This window comes from Capricornis sumatraensis, chromosome 15 (assembly GCF_032405125.1).
Source record: "Capricornis sumatraensis isolate serow.1 chromosome 15, serow.2, whole genome shotgun sequence".
NCBI classification, from domain to species: Eukaryota; Metazoa; Chordata; class Mammalia; order Artiodactyla; family Bovidae; genus Capricornis; species Capricornis sumatraensis.
Genome location: NC_091083.1, coordinates 30,885,961 through 30,910,579, shown reverse-complemented (window position 1 = coordinate 30,910,579; position 24,619 = coordinate 30,885,961). Strand labels below are relative to the sequence as shown.

The 24,619-nt window shown below is 41.9% G+C and overlaps 1 protein-coding gene across 2 annotated transcripts in view; it reads right to left on the bottom strand.

The window, feature by feature from the left end:
• Window positions 1-24,416, bottom strand: part of OPTN (optineurin) — a 40,482-nt gene extending 16,066 nt beyond the window's left edge. The window contains exons 1-7 of one of the 2 annotated variants that reach the window (XM_068987349.1): window positions 24,242-24,416; window positions 17,641-17,817; window positions 16,571-16,773; window positions 12,413-12,595; window positions 10,094-10,167; window positions 8,130-8,264; window positions 34-136 (exon numbers count right to left, since the gene is read on the bottom strand). In XM_068987349.1, coding sequence (XP_068843450.1) covers window positions 34-136; window positions 8,130-8,264; window positions 10,094-10,167; window positions 12,413-12,595; window positions 16,571-16,773; window positions 17,641-17,806 — 864 coding nt within the window. In that variant the 5' untranslated portion in view covers window positions 17,807-17,817; window positions 24,242-24,416. The remainder of the gene's footprint in view (window positions 1-33; window positions 137-8,129; window positions 8,265-10,093; window positions 10,168-12,412; window positions 12,596-16,570; window positions 16,774-17,640; window positions 17,818-24,241) is intronic. The other variant, XM_068987348.1, reaches the window with a different exon arrangement.
• Window positions 24,417-24,619: the final 203 nt, after the last annotated feature.

The following is a 24,619-nucleotide window of genomic DNA, read 5'->3' as shown; positions in this document are numbered from 1 at the left end:
GTGTGGTAACAGTCTTAGACTCTGAGTACCCACAGTTTTGGTGTCTTTCTCCTCTTCTTTCTCTTGTTCTGTGGGCTCCTCTGTCTGGCTCTCAGTCTCAGAATGATCCTTGGCTTTCTTTTCAAAATCAGAAATTCTAAAAAAATTACAGAATACAGAAAGGTTACTTTTTCTTTGTCTTCCAGAGGAATAATAATTACAGAAGCATTAAAAAGAATGTTGTCTAAAATTGGGATAAAGGATGAACGTTTTCAAAATCTCTTCATATGCACTGTATTAGATCTGGTTTTGCTTTCAACCAGATACTGGCTGGAACTGATTCAAGGGATGAATGCACATGGGGGATAAGATGGGTATAATTTATCTTGAACACTGAAAAACACTGCCTTTTCCCACATCACTGTAATGCACAGAACTGTTTTTTTAATTTGTATTTTTATGTGTGTATGCATGTGCACTACATGAGAGTGGGTGCCTCTTTATAAGGATTCAGCAGAGAGGCAATCCTTATACTTGTTATAAGAAGATCCATCTAAGTTTACGAGGTCCTAAAACAAATATAGCAACATTCTTATACTGAATCAAAATCATATGAAAACCACCTCAATACAAATGGAATAAAAAGAAACTTGTGACTAAAGATGGTAGATTAAAAATATGCATGCAATTTTTCTCCCACCCTGAATGCCACTAAAATGACTTCGAAAGAAAAATGGAAGAACATTCAAAGGCACTGCACCCGCCCTCCACCCCTGCCCAGCAAAAACCAGAAGATGAAAGCTGGTCAAATACATCAGGAAGCAGAAAAAGACAGTGTGAGTGAAGGGTGAGGAGGCAGGGGAAGGAAGAAAGAAATAGGGAAAGAAAGACAAATGGCAAAGAGGAACACCAAGTTAAGAAAATGAGAGGGCTGGTTCAGGAGCCCAGTTCCAAATAATAGTCGTTGCTAGAATGAGAGAACAGAGAAAACTGAGGGTAATTAAGTCAAGATCATTTTTCAAGAACTGAAGGATGAATGAGGCCAAGAGTGTCCAGAATGAATGGATGAGAACGGGTCAATCACCAAAGCACATGTGAGAGGTCAGAAAACGTGGGACGGAGCAAAGAACCTTTGGGGGAGAGGACAAACAAAAGAAGTTTTATGCCGAAAGATCAAGAATCAAAATGGCAATGAATTTCTCAGCCTTAACACCAGGAGCCAGAAGACAATGAAGTACTAATGCTTTCAAAATTTGGCAGGAAAATTATATCCAATATATCAATAGAATTCTTTATCTAGCAAAACTATCTGTTAAGTAAAAAGGTAGAAAGAGAGATTTTCACATATGCAGATTTCAGAAAATATCCTCCCCATAGATTCTTTCTTAGTAAGTTAGTGTAGATATTTAAAGATATTTAGTGAGTAAGAACACTGGATACACAAAACAGGAGATCCAAAAGATCAGAGCTGAAGGAATTCCACAAGTGGCCAAAGGGAGATCCCAAGGTAACTGCAGTAGAACAGGACCTAGACAGCAACCAGCCCGACTCTCAAGAAGAGGAAACTATTAGGCTACTAACACGTTTGCATGCCACTGAGATTTTCTCACTGGGGAAGAGTATGGTGAAACTAAGCAAATTTTTAAATGTAATTTTGCATAGTTTTTTGTTTTTGTTTTTTAAAGTATTAGAAGGGAAAAGTGGTCAAGGCATAGAGCAGAGCTCAACAGAGAACTGTGTGTGTGCGCACGCATATGTTTGCATAAGAATAATAATAAACACTGAGTAGTGATCTAACTAAATGTCAATATAATCAGTTTTGGAGTAGGGTGGTGTAGCATGGGATGGGAATAAGGGTCCAGAAGTGGGTGTGGTGACAATGGTGGGAGTCAAAAGCAGTTAAATTCTCATCCTTCATAGTTGGGAGTTCAATAGATTATGTCTAAGATAGGGGAAAATTTTTTCTGAGTAGTGATTTAATATTGATATATGGGAATAAGTATCAAAAGAACCAGCTAAATAAGTTGTAAGCCAGGACTTCCCTGGTGGTCCAGTGGTTAAGACTCTGCCTTCCAATGCAGAGGGCATGGAATCAATCCCTGGTTGGGGAACTAAGGTCCCATGTGCTGTGGGGTGTAGCCAAAAGTTAAAAAAATGATCAATAAATATGTTATAAGTGGTTCAGAAGCAGGAGAAGGAAGTGATGGGGGGGGCGTGGGGGGTGTAGTTAGCCAAAGAACTTCTACTATCTTTCCATAAAAAGCCTGTGGAGCAACCCATTCTTTAAACTATGTGAATGCAAAACTGATTTTTAAAAAAGAACTGAATGATAATACAAAATAAACAAACAGCACTGGTATCTGTTGCAAACTGCCAAACCTAACTGGTGCACAGGCACCGTCTCTAGAGCTGGTTGGTGCAGGGTGGAAGGATGGGCCTTCATCGTACCACTCACATATGCTGCAGGCTTCCAACCCACATGTGAGTTTCAACTTAATTTTCTAGGGCAAATTTTCATCTTAGGCTGACTTTTTCCTGTCCCCTCTTGTTATCTTGGGCCATACTTCATTTACAATTTCCCTTTCCTTCCTGGCTATCAGTTTACATTTGTTCAGAAGACACAAATTACACAAAATATGAATCCTGGCAAAGAGTGAAAGAAAAATAAGTCTACTATCCCCTCTCCCCACCTATCACCTAAAATTTTTCAACTTCTCTTATTTCTCATGACTAATGAAAACAGCTGAAGACTGACTTATGTATTTAAGAAAAAGACATGTTAGGTCTTGTAATGTCTTTTCATCATACCCTGCATAGTAAATCAAGTCAGGTGATATATCAGTGATTTTATTTCTTGGTTTCAGTATGACCTTAGCCAGGAGGTTGTCCTAACATAGACATGGAGAACACTGGCCCTGGCAACCAATCACTGACTTACCAGGTGTTAAAAACTGCGAGAAGTCTGACTCACAAAGTGGAAATTTAATGTTATTGAGAAAGGGTAAGAGAGGGAAACACCCATCTCAAAGGCAGGCCTGACTTCCTAGCTACAATCTGAAAACTTACACTTCTAGACAGAGAGCTATCATTATTTTGAAAGCAGGAATTATATATTAGATCATATAAAAGATCAGGATGTATAATCAGCAAATTCCTAAGTTTACACTTTTATTATTAAAGCTAATCATGTTGTCTGAGGAAGGATGAATTACCAGCTAAACTTGACTTCTTCGAATGCTGTACAGAACTCAGGAGGGTAAATGCGCCAACGAAACAGAAACACACTGATTACTCATCACTATTAAAGGTCTTTTTCCAAAGCAAAACAACTTCCTTTTAAAAAATCAGCTGACCCTGTAATAACTGAGGTGTAAAATGAATGCTTCTACTTATTTATTTTTCTGTGCATCATTACTCAGTTCGGGGACTTGAAAAGGCAGGACAAATGTTTTACTCAATTAGAATACATAGTATTAGTCTCCTGGAAATTAACCTCTGAATTTTTCTATTAAGACAGTGGTAGGATATGGGGTTCAGTTCAGTTCACTTCAGTCACTCAGTTGTGTCTGACTCTTTGCGACCCCATGAACTGCAGCATGCCAGGCCTCCCTATCCATCACCGACTCCCGGAGTTCACTCAGACTCACGTCCATTGAGTCAGTGATGCCATCCAGCCATCTCATCCTCTGCCGTCCCCTTCTCCTTCTGCCCCCAATCCCTCCCAGCATCAGGGTCTTTTCCTAGGAGTCAACTCTTCGCATGAGGTGGCCAAAGTACTGGAGTTTCAGCTTTAGCATCATTCCTTCCAAAGAAATCCCAGGGTTGATCTCCTTCAGAATGGACTGGTTGGATCTCCTTGCAGTCCAAGGGACTCTCAAGAGTCTTCTCCAACACTACAGTTCAAAAGCATCAATTCTTCAGCACTCAGCTTTCTTCACAGTCCAACTCTCACATCCATACATGACCACTGGAAAAACCATAGCCTTGACTAGACGGACCTTTGTTGGCAAAGCAATGTGTCTGCTTTTCAATATGCTATCTAGGTTGGTCATGACTTTCCTTCCAAGGAGTAAGCGTCTTTTAATTTCATGGCTGCAGTACAATTCATAGCCATCATTCCTTTTCACCTTTGAAAAAAACTGACTATCAAATAAGTTATTGGAAAAACACTGATTTCTTTCAGATAACCCTCATTCTGAATAAATAACTTTTGTTTCCTATTTTAAGAACAGATTTTCTTATACTTAAATTTTTCAACTGCTTCAGTTAGAAAGCACTATAATTTCAAGACTAATGAAACATTTATAATGTCTGAGAGAATTATGTATGTGTATTATATTTATGTATACTTTAGTATATGCTATATATAGTATATTTATAACTAAATGTTGCAATCATTCAAACCCTAAAACTGTTCCATTATGCCCCCCTGTCTTATGTGGTTTAGCACTCTGCATTCCTAAGAAGTTCATTCACACATAAAAATTCATTGACTTCAGAACTCTACAAGGTAAATAAATTTTATCCTAAAGTGTGTGTGAGTATGTCACATTCTATGAGGTCAGTATTTCTCTCATACCAAAACCAGACAACGACATCACAAGAAAACTACAGACCAACACCCCTTAGGAAAACACATGCAAAAATCTTTACTAAGAAGACTAGCAATCCGAGCCAGCAACATAAAGCAGATCATATATCATGACCAAGTGTGCTTTATCCAGGAATGAAAAGTTAGTTTAAAATCAGAAAATCAATCAATATAATACATTAATAGAGGTTTAAAAAAAAACATAATCATCTTCATAGACTCAGCAGAAGCATTTAACAAAATGCAAAACCTTTTCATGATAAAGACTGCAACCAGAAATAGAAAAGAGCATTTCCACTTGACCAAAGCATCTATGAAAAACAAAGCTAATACCACCAATTTAGTGGTGAAAGACAGAAAGCATTCCCCCCAAGATCAGGAACAAGACAAGGATATCTACTTTCTCTACTTTTATTTAACATTGTACTGGGCAATCATGGAAGCAGAAATAAATAAATAAATAAAAGGAATGGTGGTTGGTAAGGAAGATGTAACACTATTTCTTTGCAAATGACATAGTCTTGTATAAAGAAAATACTAAGGAATTCACTAAAAAAAAATGATTAGTGCTAATAAGTGAATTCAGCAAGGTTGCAGGCTACAACATCAATACACAAAAATCACTTATACTTCTCTACACTAACATGGACAGCAGGGATATCAAACCAGTCAATCCTAAAGGAAATCAACCCTGAATATTCATTGGGAGGACTGATGCTGAGGCTTCAGTACTTTGGCCACCTGGTGTGAAGAGCTGACACTTTGGAAAAGACCCTGATGCTGGGAAAGTTTGAGGGCAAGAGGGAAAGGGGGTGACTAAAGATGAGATGGTTGGATGGCATCACTGACTCAATGGACATGAGTTTGTGCAAACTCAGGGAGATAGTGAAGGACAGAGGCGCTTGGCATGCTGCAGTTCATGGGGTTGCAAAGAGTCGGACATGACCTAGCAACTGAACATCAACACTAACAATGAAAAATCCAAAAATGAAATCAAGAAAATAATTTCATGTATTATAGTACCAAAAAGACTGGAATACATAGGAATTAATTTTGAAAAAGAACTGTAAGATCTATATGCTGGAAACTATAACACATGATTGGAAGAAATGAAGGATGACCTAAGGAAATGGAAAGAAACCCATGTTCATGGATCAGAAGACTTCATATTGTTAAGATGGCATTGTTCCCCAAATTGATCTCCAGATTCAATGCAATCCCTAACAAAATCCCAGCTTAAAAATAACAAACTTATTCTAAGAGTTATATAAGAAAAACAAGGGACCCACCAAAACAATCTTTTTAAAAGAAGAACAAAATTGGCAGACCTACATTTCAGAATTTCAAATTTTACTACAAAACTAATTAAGACAGTGTAGTATCGCCATTAGGACAGACACTTAGATCAACTGAACAAAACTGAGCATTTAGGAATTAATCTTTACATTTGTTTATGGTCAACTGATTTACACCAAGGGTGTCAGTGAGAAAAAAATTATCTTTTCAACAAATGGTGTCAGGACAACTAGGTATCCACGTATACAAGAATGAAGTTGGATCTTCACCTTACACCATGCACAAAAATGCACTCTCAACATAGACCAGAGACTTAAACGTAAGCGCTAAAACTAAAAAACAATTATGAGAAAAAATAGGAGTGAATCTTTGTGGGTTAGGTGGTGGTTTCTTAGCTACAACCCCAAAAGCAGAAGTGACCCAAATATCAAACAGATAAATTCGACTAGAGCAAAATAAAAAAGAATTTTGTGCTACAAATGATACCATCAAAGAAATGAAAAGATAATTCACAGAATGGGAGAGAATATCTACAAATCATATACCTCACATCATTCAATAATTAAAAGACAATGCAAACTTTTTAATGGGCAAAGAAGATACATATATAGCCAACATGCGTATTCATCACTGGGGAAACAGAATCAAAATCACAATGAGGTACCATTTCACATCCAAAAGGATGGCCATAATCAAAAAGTTAAACAGCAAGTGTTGGTGTGGATGCTGGTGAGAATGTAAAATGGTGCAGCCACTGTGGGAAACAGTTTGGTTGTTTTTTAAAATATTAGAGTGTAACCATGTGACCCAACAATTTAACTCCTAGGTATATACCCAGCGAATTAAAACGCTATGTCCACACATAAAACTGTGCATGAATGTAGAGAGCAAATATTATTCATAATAGGAAAAAAGTGGAAACAACCCAAATGTTCATCAAATGATGAACAGATAAACAAAATGTTGTCTAGTCACACCATGGAATATTGTTCAGCAACAAAAAGGAATGAAGATTGACACATGCTACACCATGGATAAGCTTTGAAAATATTATGCTAAATAAAATAAGCCAGTCACAAAAGACCACATGTTGCATGATTTGATTTGTATAAGAGTCCAGAAAAGGTAAGTCTATGGAGACAGAAAAGTAGATTACCAGGAGGAAAGAGGAATGAGTGCTAATAAGGGACTTACTTGGGGGAAAAAATGTTCTAAATTATAATGTGGTAAAGACTACATAACTCTGTGAATATTCTAAAAAAAAAAATTAAAACGTACACTTTAAATGGATGAATTTTATGGCATCTTAATTATATTTCAATAAAGCTTATTTAACTTATATGTAGAGTACATCATGAGAAATGCTGGGCTGGAGGAAGCACAAGCTAGAATCAAGATTGCCGGGAGAAATATTAATAACCTCAGACATGCAGATGACACCACCCTTATGGCAGAAAGTGAAGAGGAACTAAAGAGCCTCTTGACGAAAGTAAAAGAGGAGAGTGAAAAAGTAGGCTTAAAGCTCAACATTCAGAAAGCTAAGATCATGGCATCCAGGCCTATCACTGCATGGCAAATAGATGGGGAAACACTGGAAACAGCGGCCGACTTTATTTTTGGGGCTCCAAAATCACTGCAGATGGTGATGGCAGCCATGAAATTAAAAGACACTTACTCCTTGGAAGGAAAGTTATAACCAACCTAGACAGCATATTAAAAAGCAGAGACATTGCTTTGCCAACAAAGGCCCGTTTAGTCAAGGCTATGGTTTTTCCAGTAGTCATGTATGGATGTGAGAGTTGGACTGTGAAGAAAGCTGAGTGCTGAAGAATTGTTGCTTTTGAACTGTGGTGTCAGAGAAGACTCTTGCGAGTTCCTTGGACTGCAAAGAGATCCAACCAGTCTATCCTAAAGGAGATCAGTCCTGGGTGTTCTTTGGAAGAACTGATGTTGAAGCTGAAACTCCAGTACTTTGGCCACCTGATGTGAAGAGCTGACTTATTTGAAAAGACCCTGATGCTGGGAGGGATTGGGGGCAGGAGGAGAAGGGGACAACAGAGGATGAGATGCTTGGATGGCATCACCGACTCAATGGACATGAGTTTGGATAAACTCCGGGAGCTGGGATGGACAGGGAGGCCTGGCGTGCTGCGGTTCATGGGGTTGCAAAGAGTCGAACACGACTGAGCGACTGAACTGAACTGAAAGCCACTGAAAAAGCAATGTATGTATTTTCCATGTTGCTTATTTCCTTCCTTATTACCTTTCTTTGGCTTCCTTGAGGGCAACTTCAAGTCTCTCCACCTTCTGGTTTCCTTCCCTCAGACAATGCAGGAGCTGGCTCACAGTTAATTCCTCAAACTCCACATAATTCTTGGTACCTTCTGCAGATTTGCTCCTACATCAGGACAACCGAAAGGTTAAAAGGTTTCAAGAGAATATGAAAATGTCAGAGTCTAAGGGTATTACTGGAACTAGTTAAAAGGAACAGCTTTCCAGAACATTCTCCAGTTAATTCTCATTTACAGACCAAGCACAGCTGGCCTGGACAACCAGCCCCTGGGTCCTCCTCGCTGTCCGGGGAAGGGGTGAGGCTGATGAGTAGGCTCACCTTACTCCGCACATGCTCACTCCCTCCACGTGGTCAGTGTCTGCGGCACCAGACCCCAGGACCCACAGAGGCAGTGGAGCCGAGGGAGCCCTAGTTTTGCAGCCCTGCTTTCCTAGAGGACTCATCTCCAAGAGGCCCAGTCACACAGGTGCTGCCTGTGGTGACATGCAGACTGCTGGTCTTTCTCCAGCTTGAGAGAAAACACCACATTCTCAAGTCAGGAGAAGAAAAAGCATTTTTGTTTTTGGTTTCTAATAACCAGAGCACAGAAATGTAGGCACTGTTGGTATGTCAAATATATTTCTTGACTTCAAACTCAGATTAAATCAAGAGGCAGTTCAATGATGAAGAAAACCACGGCCATCACTGCAGTAACTAAACATTCTGGAAAGCTACGCTGATGCTAACAGCAGCTATGCCTTCAGTAACCTACCCAAGTTTGCATCTAACAAAGAGCCAGGATTCAGGATTCAATCTCAGTTCCCATCACCAAAGCTCAAACTTCAACTCTGGAGATCAATCTCTGACTCTTTAAAATACTTTCAAACAAGGTAAAGAAGCTGTTATTAAAACACAGCTGTGTGGTTTAAAAGGAGAAGTGGTATTCACACAGCTATACATGAAGAGGAAGTGGCTTAGAAATTTCAAACATGGCTTTCTTTCTTCCCACCACTTTCAGGAAAGTCTTCTGGTATTAAAAAAGCAATATGGGGGGCAGGGGTAGTTATTTCTAACTAAAAAAGGGAGTAACTTTCATTTCTGCCAACTGCCCTGTTTGGTGAAAGAAATCTAATCCTGACTTTTTGCCTTATACAAGGGCTTGGCAGCATAACTGACGGAAAAAAAAACATTTTTATTAAGTCTATTCATTAAGTTATAGAAAAAAGATATTAAAAGTCTCTGAAGGAAGAGGTGCTTAGGGAAATTTCAGGTAAATCTTCTTACGCAGATTCATACAGTAGTTAACCTGCTTACAGGGGATGAGGTAATAGCACATTCTGGGTCACAGCTACTTGTAAGAGACTCAGGTGCCCAGATCCCCTGCCATGGTCTCCTTAAGGTCCCCCTACAATTTAAGATGGCTGTCTACTAGGCACAAGTCTACTGAAGATTCCCCAGGTAAGATATCTGGGCACTTTCAAAAAAACAGCAATCACCCAGAGCAACTACAGTCATTGTTATGGAAGACTATCCTCTATTAGTCACTTTGCCTTGTACTTGGGAATGAACAGGGAAGAGAAAAAGGAAATATCGCTCGTATCAGCTGGGCAGCCTGGTCCGGGGCAGACTGCACTCATAAACACATTAGGAAATATGGGTCTCTTAGCTGAGAACAAGCTTGTTTTCACTTCTCACCTGATGGAGATGAAACACCTCTGCACATAGCGGTGAGGGGTTAGTTAGCCTACCAAGGCACCAAACATAGTTTTTATTCTCTACTAGTGGGCTGCAACAATAAATATGAATAGCATTCAAACTGAACATTCTGGAAAGGCCCCAGTGTAAATCAGTAAGTGGCTTTTTCAGCCCACCATGTTTGGCCTCTCAGGGGTGAGCCAAAAGTGACAAGACTGTCCAGCGTGCCTGTCTGACAGCCCGACTCTGTCTTCACGTACATGTCAACGGAATCAGTTCTTGTGGGCCTAGGACTTGTCTTGATTTCTTTTGCTGCCACATCTGCTTCGCCCTCCTATAAAAGCAGAAAAGAGAGAGATTTAACATAGCATGCCTGTAATACAAATTCTCCAGCAAAAGAGAAAAAGGCGAAAGATCAAGAATTTGGATGACACATAACCCAAGGAATCTACCAAACACAGAAATGTGAGATGCTTCAATTCAGTCACTCAAATGGAATGGAAGTTTATCCTTCCCTCAACCTGCATGCCCCGTCAGGATTATAAATATCCAGACGAAGATGAGAAGGCCCGGCTCCTCTCATTCAGCACAGTCATCCTGGCCCCATATACAGGAAAGCTTATCTCCTTTCTCTCTCTCTCATTGGCAGTTCCCTTCTCTGCAAGTTAAGGTCACACACAGCTAATGACAATTCCACATACTTTTCCCACACACTCCTTCAAAACGCAAAATGTGGGACTTCCCTGGTAGTATAGTGGTTAAGAATCTACCTGCCAATGCAGGACACGGGTTCAATCCCTGGTCTGGAAAAATTTCACATGTTACAGAGCAACTGGGCACATGTACCACAACCACTGAGCTCATGGACCTACAGCTTATGTTCCGCAACAGGAGCAGCCACTGCAATGAGAAGAATAGCTCCCACTCGCTGCAAGTAGAGAAAGCCCGTGCACAACCACAAAGACCCAGAGCAGCCAGAAATAAACAAATAAATCTGAAAAAATAAAAAAATAAAATGCAAAATGCTAGAACTTGCTGAAGCCACTTGGAAAGAAGGCTGTCTTCTGTGGGCAAGGCTCACAAAGCGAAAGGCTGGCTCCCATTTGAAGTTCATTTGCGTTTTGGGCCACTTAGGGAGCAGTGGGGGCTAAGACCACTTCAACGATTTGAAAGACATTTCTAGTCCAGTGAGCTAGTGGAAAAATACAGAGGTGGTTCTAGATAGTTCTGTATGCGCACACTGTTCCTAAGTCTTGGGCAGTGTTTTTCTGTTCATAGGAGCAAGGCAAGAAAAACATGTTTACACTAGAAATAACTGTCACTCATCAGTGAGGGGGAACATTATGGTAACCATGCACCCCAAAGAAAGAAGCCTCATTTGGAAACTTCTGATACGCTCCTTGGACTTCCTGAATTTTATCAGTTATTTGCAGAAGGTGAAAGCTCTTTGATCAATGTTTTCATAATCTTTGCTCGTGTGCAGAATGAGTGCTCTGACACAGGGTACTTCCTGATTAGTATTTTCTCTTGACTTCAGCCCCTAGTCATCTAAAATTTCTGAGAGGCATGGGGGCAGGGTTATTAAAAGCCATTTTTCACTTCTGTTCATCTTTAGTGCAGCAAATAAATGAGAAAGTAAAGAGAGTCATGCTCTGGTATTTCAGACATATCCAGTCAGTAGTTGAGGTTTTTCTAAGGTGCACTTCACCCCGCTTCACCCCCACTTGCCTACATGTAGGGTTTTCTCTTCCAGAGACACAGTTAAGCTCTCTTCCTGTATCAGACGTGTGGCTCTGACAAAGCTGGACTGACTGTACAGTGAAGGATTGGACCCTCTTCTGCTTATCTCCCTCAATCTGTATTCCATTTTTTTTTTTCTAGTAGCAAAGAAGGATGTTTCCCTTCTAGCAGGACTGCCCACACACCAGCTACCCGTCGACACATGCTTCCCATCAGAACAGGCCGGCCTGTGCTGCCTCGCCCAGCTTGCTTCATTTGGGGCTGGACATAAAAGCCAGTAAGATAATGCTGGCTTCAGAATCTGTTCTTGGCGCTTCCCTAGCAGCTGCTGTTGAAGGGGAGGGAGAAGTCGGGTATTCCCGGGGGCTACAACCAGAGCACCTCTGCTCTTGCTTTTCTCTACTTCTTATTTTTAATATACCTACGTTCTTCGTAAGACTTTGTCTGAAAAGAGGGTTCTATGATTAGTAAGTGGCGAGCCTTTTGATTTTACTGCATCTGATCATGATTCTGCTTACCTAAGTGAAATGTTGAACACAGCTTTGAAACCTGGGCTGAACAAGTTTATACCTTTTTTTTTTCCTCTTTTTAGGTCAGATAAATTATTCAGGATGTACTGGGGGGAAAAAGGACTATCTCTTCAGTCATAAAAGGTAATCAGTATTTTCCATTTCAGCTGTGATAGCCACAAGCATGATGTTTTATATTTATGCTGACTATGCTGAAATTTCCCCACTGTTTGGCTTTCCCGTGTTGAAAGGAAGCGGTGATATTTCTAGCAGTTGTCTAGGTGAGGTTTTGTAACTTGCTTAAGACAAAACCAAAACCAACACACTTACAGCCATCCTGATTTCAACAAAGGAGTCTTCAGAGGAGCCGCCTAAGTTCAGCTTGAGTTGCAATTCAGACACGATGCCCAGCAGATCTGCCTTTTCAGCCTGGAGGCGTGCCACCTGGGTCTTCAGCTGTTCCACTTCTTGTTCCACTTCTGCCTTGGGGACCTTAGGGTCCCCAATGATGTCCTGGAAACAATGCAGAGCAAAGTGAATGAATGAATCAAGCCAAGGACTCGGCCATCAAACTCGCGTGCCTCTATGCCTACTGGTAAGACAGCTGTGCTTTACAGTAGGGAATTCTAGTTTTTCCTTGGCAATTTATTTTGACATACCATTTAAAACGGAAAAATTTACTTTGTCGTGTGAAAATAATAGGAAGTTAAAATAAACTCATGACAGGCAAGGTTTCCTCAACATGCTGAAAGAAATAATCTGATGATCACAAAAATAACCAACCAGACTTTGGCAATGGTTGACTAGTAAACTGCAAACCCAAATCCCAGAAAACAAGCATAAAGAACTGCCACAACTCAACCTCTTGCTTTTTTCTTTTTTCTCCTTCCACCTCTTCTCTCCTCATACTTGTCATTTCTCCTTAGAAGCCAAAGCATGAGGGGCATGACAGTACAGTGATGGCAAAACACAATGAAAGGTCCAAAATCCTCCCAGGCATGTAGGTTGGTTGTTACAATATTCTATGCTGGTGTTTTAAGGTTGCTAAAGGTAAATCTGGTGAGAAATAAGAAAACTGAAAATTCAGAGGCTGGTACCAAGGGTGGAAAATTAATTTTGGCCTCTGTAAACATTAATGGGCTTCCCTTGATAAACTAATAAACATTAATATTTTCCTAATGTTGAGCGCCTGTTGTGTTCATCCTGTTGCAATTACCACATATGACAAAGTCATAAAAGAAAGAGCTTGCTGACATGTGTTGTTTTTACTTGGGAGAAGGGAGAATAGACTCTAGTCTGCACTCTGCTAATCAGAGCATGTGTTGCCTTGAACAGATTCCCTTAATGTCTTGGCTTCAGTTTTCTTGGATCAGAAAGACTTGGTACCATGTGGTCTCTGTGGTCTCATCCAGCTGTGGCCTTCTTGGCCTCCTGATTTCTTCCCTCATGGGTTTATGGAAATATGTATACTTGAGATTGCCAGAAGACTGCAACATTGAAAATTCACCCACCCACCCACTCACCCACATACACACACAGATACCCTCTGACAGATTTCATAAGGAATGGTAAACAGGCCCAAGACTCATAGTAGAACCAAAAAATTATCAGAAAGGTATGTGTGTGGGCCATAAACCAGCTAGTCCGTGAAGTGTTAAGATACTGAGGGCTAGGTAGTAATTGGGACATGGAAGTGCCCCTCACTGGTAGAACCATGCTCTGCCTTTATCTGGACCATCCCCTTGCTAGGAAACTCTCACAGGCTTTGGGAAAAAGCAACTCATAAAACTGAAGAGTTAGGTCTGCAAGGAAAAGTTCAAGGCTTGTGCAATCTCTCCTGCTAATGATTCAGACCACAGAAATATACATTTAAAGGCATAAAGATGAAAAAAAGGAAAGGTACTGCCTAGCTGGAACCAGGAAACAAGTAGGGAAGGGGAAGACTATGCCCTGTGAGAAACCTTCACATCCATCCTCTTGACCTTCCTGAGAACACTGAGCGGAACACCGAGTGGAATGGACTTTGAAAAACCATCTTTCCACAAAAGAAGGAAATAGAGTTTTAAACAAGTGTCTGAGGACCAGGGATATAAGGCCATGACTCTTGAGTCTCAGAAGTCAGGTTAATTTTCTTTTTTGCAATTGTGTGGATCTCTTCTTTATCCTTGGGCTTCCCTGGTGGCTCAGACAGTAAAGAATCTGCCTGCAGTGCAGGAGACCCGTATTTGATTCATCGGTCAGGAAGATCCCCTGGAGAAGGGAATGACAACCCACTCCAGTATTCTTGGGTGGAGAATTCTATGGAGCCTGGCTGGACAGAGGAGCTTACAGTGTATGAGGTTGCAAAGAGTCGGACATTACTGAATGACTAACACTTAATTATCCTTGCGAAATTATGGACCTGCAAAACACCTTGTGAGGCGACACTTAAAATTTCTCTTCATTTCACTGTTAAGGCTCTGTCCATCATCTTTCTGGACGAAACTCCCAGGGTTTATTCTCTGGAATCTCAAGCCCAACTAAATTATTTCTGTCTTTCATCACTTTTTGAGCACTTAGCATTGATTAGCCTTCGGGAAACAACAATTTCCCTTTTTCTGTGTTTCTATTGTGTTGGAAATGTACCCAGGCTGATATGTCATTTTATAATACAAAGCAAGTCTAATGACCTTTGCCTAGCAATCTGTAGTTAAAAGTCAAAAAGGATTCTTTAGACATATGTATACCTATGGTGGCTTCCCAGGTGGCACTAGTGATAAGGAACCTGGCTGTCAATGCAGGAGATGTAAAAGATGTGGGTTCAATCCCTGGGGAAGATCCTCTGGAGAAGGAAATAGCAACCCATTCCAGTACTCTTGCCTACAGAATCCCACGGACAGAGGAGCCTGGCGAACTACAGTCCATAGGGTCGCAAAGAGTCGGACACGACTGAAGTGACTTCAGTTCAATTCAGTCACTCAGTCGTGTCCGACTCTTTGCGACCCCATGGACTGCAGCACACCAGGCTTCCCTGTCCATCACCAACTCCTGGAGCTTGCTCAAATTCATGGCCATTGAGTCGGTGACTTACCACCGCACAAACCTATGGCTGATTCATACCGAGGTATGTTAGAAACTAACACAATATTGTAAAGCAATTATCCTTCAATTAAAAATAAATGAAAAAAAAAAAAAAAGGATTCTTTAGAGATCACCATGATGTCTGTGAAAAGTGAAGTCGATCAGTCGTTTTTGACTCTTTGCAACCGCATGGACTATAGCCCACCAGGCTTCTCTGTCCATGGGATTTTCCAGGCAAGAGTACTGGAGTAGATTGCCATTTCCTTCTCCAGGGGATCTTCCCGACCCGGGGATGGGACCCGGGTCTCTCGCACTGCAGGCAGACGCTTTACCCTCTGAGCCACCAGGTCTGTAATTCAGTGAAATCAGGACAGAATCAGTCATACCACAGCCTCACCCTGAGGACTGAAAGGCAGATGTCAGTGGAAACTTCCTGCTCCCTTTCCTGTGCCTCACAGAACACAGGGGCAACCCTAATGGCTTGAGGGGCTGGGGGAGGGGTGCCTGCAGAAGCAGCAGCAAAGACAGGTCAGGGTGAGTGAGTGAGAGGTCTCGAGAGCCTCAGTAAATCAGGAAGATAAGAGGCTAAATTAAAAACGAACAAACACCTCAAGTGGTCCATGAAACAAAAATTAAGAGAGGTAGGGGGCAGGTGGGGGCCTGGGAGGCACAGCTTGTAGAGAAAAAAACTGATGACCACGGGTTTTGAAGAATCCTGTGTCTCTTTGTACCAAGGACTCATTTCTGAGTCCTGCCTGTAGTTTGCTTGAACAGATCCTCTACACTAAAAGAAGCTGTCCAGAGCTCCAGCTTCCGATCTCAACTTCTTCCAGTATTGGGACCTTTCTGGAAAACCTACAGGACTTTTCATTCACATCTTTGATATCCGTTCTCAAGGGTATCAAAGCACATTTCTCAGGTTCTTTGAGTTAGTGGAAATGTGGCGACCTTACAGCCTCATATCACACAATAATACCTGTCAAACCATTTTTCAAAAGCAAATGTAAAACACAAAGTGAGGAATCTATTGTAGATGGAGAGAAAGGACAAAGTCAATAAGTGAAAATTCTGAGAGACAGATTTTAAAAACGTAATTCTATATCAAGGACTAAAGTTCAACATTTGAATGGTTCTAGGCAGGTCTTTCTGTACTATCTATAATGAACACAAAATGTTGATTTATAGCCATAACACTCTTTGACTATAATCAATAAGGTCAAAGTTTGATCCATTTCTTTTCTTCACCAGAGACTGCACATGACCCTTAAAATTGCAACCAATCTTCTCATCACTCTTCTTTCAAGATAATGCCAGCATCTAGCTGGAACTGAAAGTTTTGATCTCAAAATCTAGTTAAGTAAGATCCCACTGCAAATATGAACATAATAAAATTACAACTGATCAGTCACAACTGATCAGTCCACTCACCTCGAATGCCCTTTCAGTTTTCCCTGTTAGTTTTCCGAGTTCTTGCTTCAGTTTTTCATTTTCAAGGCTCAGTGCTGTTAAGCGCTCTTTGGCTTCTTTGCTCTGAGTCTCAAAATAAAGGCGTTCTTCCTTCTGCTTCTCTGTCCAAGCTGAAAGCTCCTCAAATCGCCCTTTCATAGCTTGGTTATTTAGCTTCATGGCTTCTGCATGGGGTTCAGGGGGAGAGTGTCAAAACACCAGGGGACGGGACTTAGGGTCATGAAGGGAACCTCCCCATAGATCACCTCACCACATAGCTCTGAACCTCAAAATGCCAGGGTAGGCCTGGGCTCCAGGGTCAGCTGGAAAGACTACATAGCAAAATGAGTAGTTTCTGCTTTCAAACAGGACGAGGAGGTCTAATGTCACCGACTGCCCTCAAGAGTCTCAAGAATATAAAATTGATTTTATTGATTTATTTCAACAAAATGTCTATTAATAACTAGCTAGGCTGAGGTCCATCACTCCTGGATTCCAACACTAGTTCTGCCAAAAGCATTGCTGGAGATATTAGAATCCCTTCTATTAAGGTAATATTTAGGACTAACTCTGTAATAATAGCAGCCTTTTTATTTTCCCTTTTAAATTTAGGGCTAAATGTCATTCTGCCATTTCCCAGAGATACATAATTTTGTTCTTACCTGTATCCAAAAGTAAACAATGAGAATAGCTTTAGCCTTGCTCTTGTTTAGTCACTAAGTCGTGTCCAACTCTTTCGGACTATAGCCCACCAGGCTTCTCTATCCATGGGATTCTCCAGGCAAGAATACTGGAGTGGGTTGCCATTCCCTTCTCCAGGGGATTGTCCTGACTCAGGGATCAAACCCATATCTCCTGCATTGGCAGGCGGATTCTTTACCACTGAGCCCCCTGGGAAGCAGTTTTAGTCTTACTAAGAGCTAATCCTGTGCCCTCTCTCTCTCCAGGGAACCAGGTGCAGACAAAGGGATTCACCTACAAGCTATTACCAAAGGACTGTGTTTCCAAAGGCCGTGGGTGAATGGAGAAACATGGGGCTAGGTGTTGCTTACCTTTCAGCTGATGGTTCTCGATTAGAAGCTCTCTCATCTGCTGCAGCAGCTCATGTGGAGTGAACGTGTCCAGGTTTGGGTGAGCCAGATTGGGGGGTCCATTTCCTGTGGTTTCACTGGGGCTGTCCCCCTTCTCAGTCAGGCAGCTAAGCGGTTGGTGGGACATGGTAGCAGTTCCTATAGAAAAATCACAAACTGAAAATATAACCATCTCCTTCTGCATTGGGTCCCCAGGAGTCCACAAACCCATGTGCAAGTCCTAATAAGTATTCTAGAAGGGGCTGACTTTCTTTCCCATTACATTTTGAACAACCTTGATTCTTCCGTTCAAACAAGAAAGATACACCCTTGCTTCAGTCTGTATGTACATGTCTGTGCATAAGATATATAAAGGGGTACAGTGAGGAGGTGGACGATGGAGGAGGAAAGAGATGGGAATAATATCAAGATGGTAAGAAATCCTAACAAGAGGTGTTTAAGAGGGTTTCTGTGTATGTATTTGTAGATGTGGGCAAAGTATTATGAAGTTGATTTTTTTCCCAGAAAAATGTTTTAAGCTCAAATCTCCATATTTTGGGTGAACTGTATGGTATGTGAATTATATCTCAATAATTCAATGTTACAGAATCTCCATATTTTATATCTCATATTTTCGGCTAAGAGGAAGGGGAGAACTAACATATTTTAGATAATTACTATGTGGTCAATCATCACACCAGAGTGTTAAGTTCTAATCCTCACTAAAACTCAACTAAATGGGTATTTCCCGGGTGACAGAGCTGAATTCATGGAGCTCATCCAAGGTCACTTAATGAAAGGCACAATCGAGCATTAAGGATGATTCTAAAACCCAGCCCTATCATACAATGAAGGTACTACTGAATATCTAGGCTTTCATAGTTTACGTTTGCAAATCACGCTAAAAAGACTAAGAAAATCTTGCTTAGTTGTTGCATATTCTGAGACTATTTTAAGCGTATAATTTGTAAAGGGGTCACTGTGGCCACAAATAAAATGCAGGGTTAGTTGCTCAGTCGTGTCCAACTCTCTGTGACCCCAGGGACTGTAGCGTGCCAGGCTCCTCTGTCCATGCGATTCGCCAGGCGAGACTACTGGAGTGTGTATGCCCTTCCCATAAATAAGATAGATGGGTATATCCCAGCTGTATTTCTGTACGGCCTACTACACCTCAGCAAGCACAGAAATCAAAGACTGTGGGCAAATGTTTTCATTTCCGCATTTCACAAAGATGATGATTCGTCTTTTCATGCGGCACTGCAGGGTCACTGGAAGCTGACGGGAGAGAAGTGCTCTCTCATCTAGCACTGTCATAGCCTCTGGGTGTGTGCCCTAGATGAGCATGGAAGGCTGCCCCATTCAACTTACCCAAAGTTCAGATTCTACTTCATCCATCCATCCTGCACTATCAGCAATCTTAAATAACTAAGGCTTCCAGAAGCCTTTTTTCCCCTACTTTTGAGCAATGAATTGCTTACAAACAGGTTTCTTACTACTAACTTACATTGTCACTGTGTCCCAAGAACCGCGGCCCTGTAAGTAGCTCCCACACGTGCCAAAGGAACCTGGCACTGCTGGCAGGAGGGCCAAGTACAAACGACTGTTTCTCTAAAAGACTACCAGGGACACTTTGGTTATGGTTTTTGTTAAGTTCCTCAGTGTGTGAGGGGAGAAGCCGGGGAAAGTACCAGCTATTAGTGCTTGTACATGAATGCAACAAACCCTCGGAGGGCAGAGCACCGCTTCCTCCCCACGCTGACAGGAGGCAATTCCCGGGCTCTCTGGAGCCCTCCCAGAACTGAGAGCCTGCTGACCTGCTCTCGGTCTAAAGGCACCTATAGGATTAGAGACGGTGCCAGATACCTGTAGGATTAGAGATGGTGCTACTACTGAGGCGAGAGCGGGCCCTGGCACTGGTGGCCTGCTGACTTCTCTAGAGCAGCCAGCACAGGAAAGGCAGCCTTGGACTTCTTTAATGAGGATGGCGATTCTATGAAGTGTTAAACATGGATAAAGCATTCTAAGTCTTTTGAAAGCAGCTGTGTTTTACATATCCTGATTATTTAGAAAGAGGTACACCGCTGAAGTGTAATGTCTCTTGGCATGAGATCACCAGAAGACACTGCTTTTGTTTTCCCCAATAAAATTATTTGGGTTATTTTGCATAAAATAATTTGGACGATAATAATTTGGAAAAAGCCAGTTTCTGGCTTTCCATAAAACTCACTTTTTCACAGAACTATGCTGGAGCTGAAATTTCATAAAAATGGGTTTTTACTAAATAAAAAGTGCTCCTATCTATTTTGCAGAGAATTCTAAATACCTGACAAAGGCAAAATCCTTGTAACATGCTTTATTCACTTGTCAATGTTAAATTTCCTCAAGTTTTCAAGGATTAGACTATACTTTTCAAAAGTAAAAGGAAACATTTAACAGATTAAAAAAAATATCTAAAGCAGAGGGAAAGATGAGGAGAGGGGATGCATGAAGAGAAGGGAGGAGAGAGCAGGGAAGGGAAGGGGAAGAGGTACGGTTCCTTTAGATACTTTTCGTCCTTGACTTTTTGTTATATTTCCACCAAGACTTGAGAAACAACCGTAACAATTAAAACCAGTTCTACTTACCAACTTTCTGGTTGCCCAGGTTTTAATAGGGCATAAGGAAAAAAAAAAAAAGCAGGGTTATAATAAGGAAGACAATACAAAAATAGACTGGAAGACACTAACTAGATGTGTGACCTTGAGAAGACCTCCTGCAATGATTTACTGACTTGTCTAGCAAATGATAATCACTATGGCTGCTTTCAGCTCAAAAGAGCTGTAAAAAGTATTCTTAAGGTTCTATCAAGATCACGGTCTAGTTCCCACTGTCCAACACATATATCCCAGTACCCTCATGGCCATGCCGCCCTTTCTCACTTACACAAATGCCTGTCCCAATTATAGTGAATTCTTTGTTATGCAGCATTGCTAGAAAAAAATTATTTGGTTATTTAAACATCATAGCAATAAGAAGTTAGTATAAATGCCAAACATAAGCATATACTGTAACCAAACTTTTGCTAAAAGCAATTTAATTGATTTTTGGTGACTCAAAGTGCATTTTATGATTTTAAATATTTGGGGGGCCATCATCACAAGCTATCACAATACAGTGTATGTGTGAAATGTCTACTGGTAGAATGCCAGTTAGAGAAAGCTGAATTCTCTAAATGTTTAGCATCTCCTTGAACTACTTTCCATTGAGAAAATGCAGATAGGTTATAAATCCTTAAATCCTTGCACACAAACATCCTCGAAGGTAATGGAAACTGGACCTAAGCCATTTACTGCAAGGTTCTGCCTGTTTAGTAACTGAATTTCTCATAGAAACCCAACCAATCTGAATCAGAAATGCATCATTTCTAGGCAGAAGGGCAAATTAATAATTAAGCATGGATATGTCAAGATTTCACCAATGAGGAAGAATGGGAACTACCTGGAAGGTGGAAATCAAAAACAAAATCTCTAGATTTTATTGCCAAACTTGTTATTTGAATTCCTGATTATAATAATCCTTCTTAATTCCAGAGGTCAAGTAATTATAGCAGTGACTTGGCTTTATAGGCATAAGCTTGAACTGTATTCCTGAGTTGGTCTTAAAAATGGCCCAGCCCAACTTCTTATTTGATGCAAGAATGTCCTGCTGGTTTCCATGGCAGATGGGCATATACACCAGGCTTGAATGACTTCAATGACAGAAAAAATAGGCACATGACCTTAGCAAGCAACTGCCCATTCTATTCCAGGATGGCTATGACTGCCAGAAAGTCATTTTGTATCCAACAAAAATCTGCTTATACTGACTTCCACCCACTGGACATTGGACTAGCAAGAATAATACAGAATAAACCCATGCCCTTACCCTGGTGTAGCTGATTCTCTGAATTTGCTAAGTACTCCCAGGTTCACCCCTCACATGCAAAAATTAGTTTTAAACAGTGAAAACCTATTTCTTGACCATAGAGAATAGTTGGCTATTGGCAGATTCTGGTTTGGCTTTTCAAGGGGATTGAGTAACATTCCAAGAATGCACCAACAAAATTCATCACAATCCTTGAAAAAGAACTCAAAGTACACATCCTATTAAGGGGCAAAAGAGGCCTTACCTTTTATGCCAGAAATGGTAGTCTGACTTTCGGACATACAGAAAATGGAAAAAGACTTAGCCTCATCTCCCAGGGCAGGAGCTACACTTGATGACGCCTATTTCCTCTTCCTGCGAATCTAATGGGTCACCCAGTCCTGTCACTCCCACTTCCTCTCAATCTCCACCAGTTTAGGTCAGGTCCTCTTGTCTTATCTGGCCTACAGCAATGTCGTCCTCCATAGAGGAAAGGGCTTTTGTCTATTCTGTTCACTGCATTGTCTCTAGCACCTAGAACAGTCCCAGAAACATATGGGGGTTCAACAAATAGATGCTGAATGAGTTTACATAGCGTCCTCCATTGTCTGACTCTTCTCTTTCCATTGCAGCCCCCACTACCTCCATGGTTTCTTCCCCAACACAAGAGCATCCTCCTCCTTTCACCCTTCCCCTACAGACAGAGCTCCAGCTCCAGACCAAAACAAACACGGCTTTTCAGAGTCTGGCCCCCATTTACCCACCAGTACCATCTCCTGTCACCAACACCACTCATGCCTGGGGCACATTAAAGAGTTCACAGTTCCTAGCCTTTTGCTTTTCTATCCTTCCTCGAGATGCCTAGACTTGCCCTTACCCTGGCAAACGTCTGCTGGACAGTTTAACGTCCAGCTCAAATAGCTATCTTATGTAAAAAAGACCTACACTTTTCTCTGAGTACCCAATAGTGCTTTATGTATTCCAGTCGCTTGGTTCTTTTATGCAAAGTAGTGTATTATCCCATGCCAGTCAACTTTCCCATCAAACCTAAGTTAAGGTGTTTATTTTATTTTTCTTAGAGACTGGCACACTGAGAGCAGGCTCTCAGGAAACATTTGTTGAACTCAAATGAAACGATCAAGTTATGAGGTAAAAGCCTTACACTTGTAAAACACTTTCTGCTCAGTAGGCAACAAATCCAACATAACTAGTATTACGAGTTTTTCCTACAGTTTTTCAATGGCACTCATTTCCAGATTCTTGAACTAAACTTTTGAAAATCAGCACTATTTTAAAAACATCACTACAAAGGTATCTGGGTGTCACTTCACAACACATATTTCATCACTCAACCCATTTTCATACCTATGTCAAAATGAAAAAGAAAACTTAATATAATTTTTTTCTGAGTGAAACATTTTATTTTCAAAATACAGTTTAATTTCCCTCTTTTCCTTTGAATTTACTATTCCATAAATTCCAAAGAACATACCAAACACTCCAAGTCTTTATTAAATTCAGAAAGAGTGAGGCTTGGAGAAGAGAAGACTGCTGTGCCTCTACCTAAGGTGGGGGATTGCACGGGAAGGTAAAAATAAAGTTTGATTTTTTTTTTTTTTTGGTGTTTAGTCAGTGTCCACACCTAATATGCAACTTGTGGTCAGTTACCAAAAAAGAAAAAAATACTACACCTGGCCAGTCCCTTCCAAACTGGGCCTATCTTGGAGTGGGGGGAGGTGGCCAGGGCCCCCTTGCTCTTCTCTCCTTCAGTCAAGGAGCAAGCATGAGAGGTTCTTCTGTTAATAATTGTTGTTTAGGATTTCCCAGGCAAGGATACTGGAGTGGGTTGCCATTTCCTTCTCCAGAAACCTGCATCTCCTGCATTGCAGGAGGATTCTTTACCACGGAGCCACCAGGGAAACCCACTGCTAACAGTGCCGCTTGCTTAACGAGATAGATCCTAGGCTTTTGATTTTCAAAGTTTCGGTTTCCCACTTCATCCTTAAACAGTTCTGTGGCACATAATTTCCAACAACAGTTTTTCTGGTGGAGGAAGGAGCCTAGCTGGAACCTGAGTTACATTTTCTCTTAGTGATGCTTACTGCCTACTGCTTACACAACAGAAACAACCCCTCTGGGGTTCTCGCCTCAGCAAATATGCATATTCTCTACGTATGTATCTATACCTACACACATAAACACACACACAAGCTCCCCCAGACACAACGGTTTATGAAGATCCCTTTCAGCTGTTCAGTAAGTAATCCCGTCACCTTAGAGAGCGGCCACTGGCTCTTGTGTACTGGGTCTTCTCGTGGAGCTAGTTTTTACGGCTTTCGAAGGCGTGTCCTTAACCCCTTCTCTTATAATGAGGAACCGACTGTATAATCATCCCCAATCTGCGGAAGGATGTCACCCTTAAACCACCTTCATGACCTACAGAGGAAGTCACCTGCGGCCAGCCTGGCGGGTAAAAAAGGGGGAATGGCGCTTTGGGATAGACGCCCCTGCTGCCCTTTGGCACCAGGTCAGGATCGCCAGGGCCTGGAAACCCTCCTAGCGAGCGCCGCCGTTCCACTGGAGGAGACGCCCCACCCCTCGCCACCCATGTCCCTACCGGCTCCGGGTCGCAGGGAAGGGGGCTTCGGAACAGCTTCCAGGGCGGAAAGGGAGACCCTGCCCGCCCCCCGCCCTGGCTCACCGGCGCCCGGGCTCCGGCCTCCCTCGGGTCACTGCTTCCTCGGCATGATGCCCGCTAGGAGAGGGCTCCGGACCCAGATGCAGACGCCAACCAGAAGACCGGCCAGGGCAGCGGCGGGGGTTGGGGAGCTTTAGGTTGATTTACGGCCTCCCGACCCCGCCCAGCGCTGCTCAGCTGACCGCCGCGCCAGCCTGCTCACCTCCGCCCGGGAATTTCCCAGGCCCCGCCCATCAGGGCCCGCCCCTCGGCAGGCCGACCCCGTAGGACCCGCCCCAGCGCTCCGCCCCTCCCTTTTCCTCCACCAGCCCACGTCCTTCCAATCCCAAGGCTCGCTCCATGGTCAAGGCCCCGACCCGGGTTAATGCGGACTGCGCCAAG